Genomic DNA, 5,366 nt, shown 5'->3' on the forward strand with positions numbered 1-5,366 from the left:
TGATTGAGATATCTTCTGTCTTGAGGCAGCCTCGTTGAGTGAAGAGGAGCATTTCAGTCTTCCATTTCTTTATTGTAGCTTCCATGAACTGAATGATGGTTGGTGACACACGGTAGATTCTCATGGTTGCGAGAATCCAGGAATGTGGGACACTGTCGAAGGCTTTTTTATAATTAATCCACGCCATTCCTAGGTTCCTCTTAAATTTTTTTGCCATGCTCACAATTATGTTACTAATGAGAAGTTGGCCTTTGCACCCTCTAGACGCTCTTCTACAGCCTTTCTGCTCATCTGTGAGAATATCGCTCTTCTGTAAGTGATTGTAGAGGCGGTTGCTGATTGCAGCAGTAAGAATCTTGTAGGTGGTAGGCAGGCAAGTGATTGGTCGATAGTTTTTAGGTTCTTTTGTATCCTTGCCCTTTGAAAGAAGGAAAGTGATTCCTGATGTCAACCACTTAAGGCTATTGTTTGGATCCTTGATGGTGTCATTTAAGGCCCTGGTTAGTTGTTTATGGAGGGCACTTAAATGCTTAATCCAGAAGTTGTGCAGCTTGTCTGGGCCAGGAGACTTCCAGTTGTGTGTCCGCTTCATGGCCTGCTGTACTTCACACATTGTAATGTCAGTCCATGCATCCATTGCTACATTTTGGAATGTTTCCTCCTCTTGTTTGATCCAAGTGGCTTTCGTATTGTGGTCTGTGCCAACCTCCAGTATTCCACGCCAGAATTGATCGAGTCGCTCTTTAAAGGGAGGCTCCTCGATGGTGCTTTGCTGCTCGTTGAGAAGCCGGTAGAATTTTTTGGCATCTTTATGGAAGAGCTTATTCTGATAGTAGTGCTCACTCCGCTTAGTAAACCTTCTCAACCTCTGAGCTTTGGCCTGTAGCTTCATCTTTATTTCTTGTTCGAGCTCGCATATGGTCTTATTATCCCTTCGGCTCTTGCATAAGATGCTCCTGGCCTTGGCATGTACTTGTTTTGTTGTGACATCTTTTTTTATTTTGCTAAGGATGGAGGGGTCCTTGCGATGGTTTTCAATTTTTGTTCTGATTCTCTTCTTTCATGTTGGTTCCTCTGCGGGCTTCGTGACTCTCTCTTTTGTCTCTTCAGCAATAACAGCAGCAGTTGCGTACATTAATTCATTGATTTCTGATAAGTTTAGATAGTTATCTTTGATGATATTGGTGAGGGCCTGATTTGCGGCTTGAATATCGTGCCGTATTGCCTTGTTGAGATGAATCTTTTTCAGGCTTCTACGTTGATCCAGGGGGATTGCCTGAATTTCAAGCAGCTTCGATCTTCCATATCCACTACTGATTCAGCTTCATTGGTATCCGTATGCTGCGGTGTTTGTTTAGCCTCGGGCTCTGGGAGTTGTAGGTCTTCAGGTTGCTTAGTGGGGACAAGTGTTGGTTGCGATGCATTATTTTGCTTTCGCACAGCTGCCACTATCTGCTCAAGTTCAGTATCGGTGAGCTTCTTGTCTATAATAATCTACCTCCTGGTATTAGCAAGAGTATTTGAATTGGTGGCTGGAAAGATGTTTGGATTCCTGCCTCGCCAGATCGTGTATGTACCTTTTACTACCCCGCCATCAGTGTTGTTCTCTTGGGCTAAATAATAGGACCACATCACATCCTTGTATTGATCCTTTGTCCACTGGTTTCTTGTTTTTCTGTTGGTTATTTCTGCGTTGGTGGACTGTGCCTGCGGTGTTGGTGCTGCTTCAGTTAGGCCAACTTGAGATTGGATCTCGGTCTGGTTGCTATCTGAAGCTTGGCTGTTAAGGTTTGCCGACTCAATAACCGATTTTTCGACCTCAGCTTGTTCGGCGATCACTGAGGGACGCGCTCCTTGTTGACCCGCGCGACGAGCGATGCGGTATGACTTTCGTATTGGCTTATTCATTATGGTATGATATTTACTATTTAACCCATAGTTAGGGCAAACTTTCCTGGACATCAGGGCACGTCCATACGTCCGTGGACCATAATGTCACAGTTATCGGGAGTTTGCTACTCCAGATCGAGAGCGGTATTTTTATCGAGACACCATCTCTAGGGGGTTGCCATTCAAGGCTAAAGAGTCCCTCCTACCCATGAGACAGACTTGCCCCCGTCGGACGCCAACCCGATACTTCAAGGTCTCGGGGAGAGCTAACAGGTGCTACACCTTGCTCAAGGGTGACCTGGAGGTAGTTGTGGCAAAGGGTAACCTCATTCTCCTCATACCGTTTACTCTATATTATACACTCCTCGTGTAATTTTTATCACGGGGATGTTTATAGCTGAAGAGTTTCGTACAATTTTCGCCCGATAGGTGGCCTCGCGATAGCCGTTCCCTCAGAGATCATCGGCTATGCGACGGCACACGACAAGTTCGGTAAACTTCCCTGGAAGGACCTGTTTGTGAGAGTGATATCGCTCTGTCGCTCCGGTTTTCCCGTCAGAGCGGCCCTAGCTGACGCAATTGGAGAAATCCCGGAGGAAGGGGTCATCAGGTGAGCGAAAGGTCAACGGAAATGACGTAGGCAAACGCGGTTGGCTTTTTTCTTTTTCTCCATAGCGCATCATATGGTGCATTGTAAGCGTGCGCGACCGAGGAACTGCCCGGTGGGTGGGAGAGGAAGGAGGGATTTATCATGCACGAGGTCGTAGGCACACGCTACCACGTTTTTAATACGCTTTACCGCGCTATACTACGCTTTGCCACGTTTTCCCACGCTTTCCCACGCTTTTTCTACCACGTTTTCCCACGCTTTACTACGCTTTCCTACGATTTATCACGCATTTTTACCACGAATTTAGCACGCTTTACCACGCTTGACAACTGAGCTACACACAATGCAATTGACAAAAACCAGAAAAATGATAGGAAATTTCCTTTTTGTAATGAATATATCTGTAGTTACATCGTATTTCTGTGCCTTATCGGCTCAAAGTGCGTTCTAATATGTTATTCTGTCTGAAATATGTTCTCTCATCTCACTGATTTCAGAGAAATGTTCACAAACCCAAAGACGGGAAAATTATACCAGGAAGGAGAAGTAATGACACGAGATAAACTAGCCAATACATTCGAGGTGATTGCTAATGACTCGGATAAGTATAAAGAATTGGCAGAAACGATGGTGGAGGAGATCAAGGAGCAAGGTAACGGCTTTTCGGCTTCTTTTTTTCACGCTTGGTTGTTGTCGCCCCTATGGTGCTGTCGTGGCATTTGAACTTGCTGTCTCTCTTTCCCTTCCCCCTCTCTCTCTCTCTCTCTCGCTCTCTTTCTCTCTCTCATTCTCTCACTTCGTCTCCCTCTCTCCCCCTCTCGCCTTTCGCGCTCTATGTCTCTTGATTTAGCGCCTCGTCTGCATTATTTCCTGATCGTTATCGATATTTCTCTTACGCTTTCTATCTTCCTTTTCGATTTCGCCATTTCTCTCTCTCTCTCGCGCTCTCTCTCGCTCTCTCTCTCTCTCTCTCTCTTTTTCTTTTTCCCCTCGTCTATCTGTATAATATATCTGTCTGCAGGCGGTATCATCGAGCTAGAGGACCTGACCGACTACACGGTGGAAACTCCAGAGCCTTTACAAGTGGAGATAGATGGTATGACGATGTTTTCCCCACCGCCCCCCGCCAGCGGTGCCGTGCTCTCTCTCATACTCAACATCCTCGAGGGTAAGTGAGCAGTCAGCATCGCGCGCCGTGTATGTGTGTTGTGTCGTGTGTGTGTTGCGTTGCGTGCGTGCGTCGCGCTGCGTGCGTGCGTGCGTCGCGTTGGGTCTGCTGTGTTTGCTGCGTGTGTGTGTGTGCGGCTGCGCTTGTGTGTGTGTGCCTCGTGTGTGTGTGTTGTGTGTGTGTGTGTGTATTGTTTGTGCTGTTGTGTGTGCTGTGCTGTAGATGTGTGTTTGTGTGTGTGTTGTATGTGTGCTGTGTGCGCTGTGCGTGCGGTGTGTTATGTGTGCGGTGTGCGTTGCTGTTTATGTGTCGCGTGTGTGCGTGGGTGCCCGATGCCGTTGCGTGCGTTGCGTTTCTGTGTGTCGTGCGCTGTGCGTGCCGTGCGCTTTGTGTGTTATGTGCTCCTCGTTGCTGTTGCGTGTGCTGCGTTGCGCGCTGCGTACTCTGCGTGCGCTGTGTGTGCGTGTGTGTAGTGCGCGCGCTGTGTGTGTGCGTGCGCTGCGCGTGGGCGTGCGTGGTGCGTGCCGTCGCGTGGCGTTCGCGGTGCGTGTGTGTGTTGTGTATTTATGCAGCCCGCATCTGCGCGCACGCAATCCCTACTATCCCACCATCCCCTTCCCTCACCAGGTTACAGACTGACACCGAACAGCTTCCAGGATTTTAGACTGGACACTCTGCACCTCATTGCCGAGGCGTTCAAGCACGGCTACTCCAAACGCTCGGCGCTCGGCGACCCGAACTTCATCGACAACATCGAGGTGAGCACCGTGTAGCATGATGCCGAGATCCAATTAATACGCGTCAACGTAAATGCGCTAATTACATGATTAATTACATGATTTATTACATGATTAATTAGATGATTAATTACGTGATTAATTACGTTATTAATTGCATGTGATGATTTTTTATCGCGTGATTTCACTTACGCCCAGGCTTTCTCACATGCGCAGTCAATATCTCTCACGCCCGAGAGATTACCTAAGTCGTAAGTGTTCTCTAGTATGACGTCATATTTCGAAAGTGACGTCATCGCCTTCTAAAACTATATCGCGCGAACGTTGCTGCAGCTGATTGCGAACATGACGGCAGACGACTACGCCGAGGCGATCCGCAGCAAGATCTGGTACAACACGACGCACGACGTAGACTGGTACGAGCCTACTAGCTTCAATTACACGTCCAACGATGCCGGCACGTCGCACGTGTCAGTCTACGCGAACGGCGACGCCGTCTCCGTGACCAGCACCATCAATACGCAGTGAGTGAGTCATCCGGTATACATGCGCGCACGCACGCACGCACACGCACGCACGCACGCACGCATGCACGCACGCACGCACACGCACGCACGTACCCACGCACATACGCCCGCAGTAATGTTCGTATCCTCGCACGCACGCACGTACTCACGCACATACGCACGCACGCACGTACGCACGTACCCACGCAAAAACGCACGCCCGCACGTACCCACGCAAAAACGCACGCACGCACGCACGTACCCACGTACATACGCACGCAGTAATGTTCGTATTCTCGCACGCACTCACGTACCCACGTACATACGCACGCACGAACACACGCACGTACCCACGCACATACGCACGCACGCCCGCCCGCGCGCACGTACCCACGCACATACGCACGCACGCACGCACGTACCCACGCACATACGCACGCACGCACGCACGTACC

At 49.3% G+C, this 5,366-nt stretch overlaps 1 protein-coding gene across 1 annotated transcript in view; it reads left to right on the forward strand.

Moving 5' to 3' along the window:
- The window catches only part of LOC106810946 (gamma-glutamyltranspeptidase 1-like), a 25,748-nt gene that overhangs the window by 5,104 nt on the left and 15,278 nt on the right, over positions 1–5,366 (forward strand). Inside the window, exons 2-8 of the mRNA XM_014814428.1 lie at positions 1,443–1,471; positions 2,025–2,210; positions 2,320–2,500; positions 2,998–3,152; positions 3,522–3,668; positions 4,296–4,426; positions 4,739–4,929. Of these exons, the coding sequence (XP_014669914.1) occupies positions 1,443–1,471; positions 2,025–2,210; positions 2,320–2,500; positions 2,998–3,152; positions 3,522–3,668; positions 4,296–4,426; positions 4,739–4,929 (1,020 nt within the window). The remainder of the gene's footprint in view (positions 1–1,442; positions 1,472–2,024; positions 2,211–2,319; positions 2,501–2,997; positions 3,153–3,521; positions 3,669–4,295; positions 4,427–4,738; positions 4,930–5,366) is intronic.

This window comes from Priapulus caudatus, unplaced genomic scaffold (assembly GCF_000485595.1).
Source record: "Priapulus caudatus unplaced genomic scaffold, Priapulus_caudatus-5.0.1 Scaffold489, whole genome shotgun sequence".
In the NCBI taxonomy this organism is placed as follows: domain Eukaryota; kingdom Metazoa; phylum Priapulida; class Priapulimorpha; order Priapulimorphida; family Priapulidae; genus Priapulus; species Priapulus caudatus.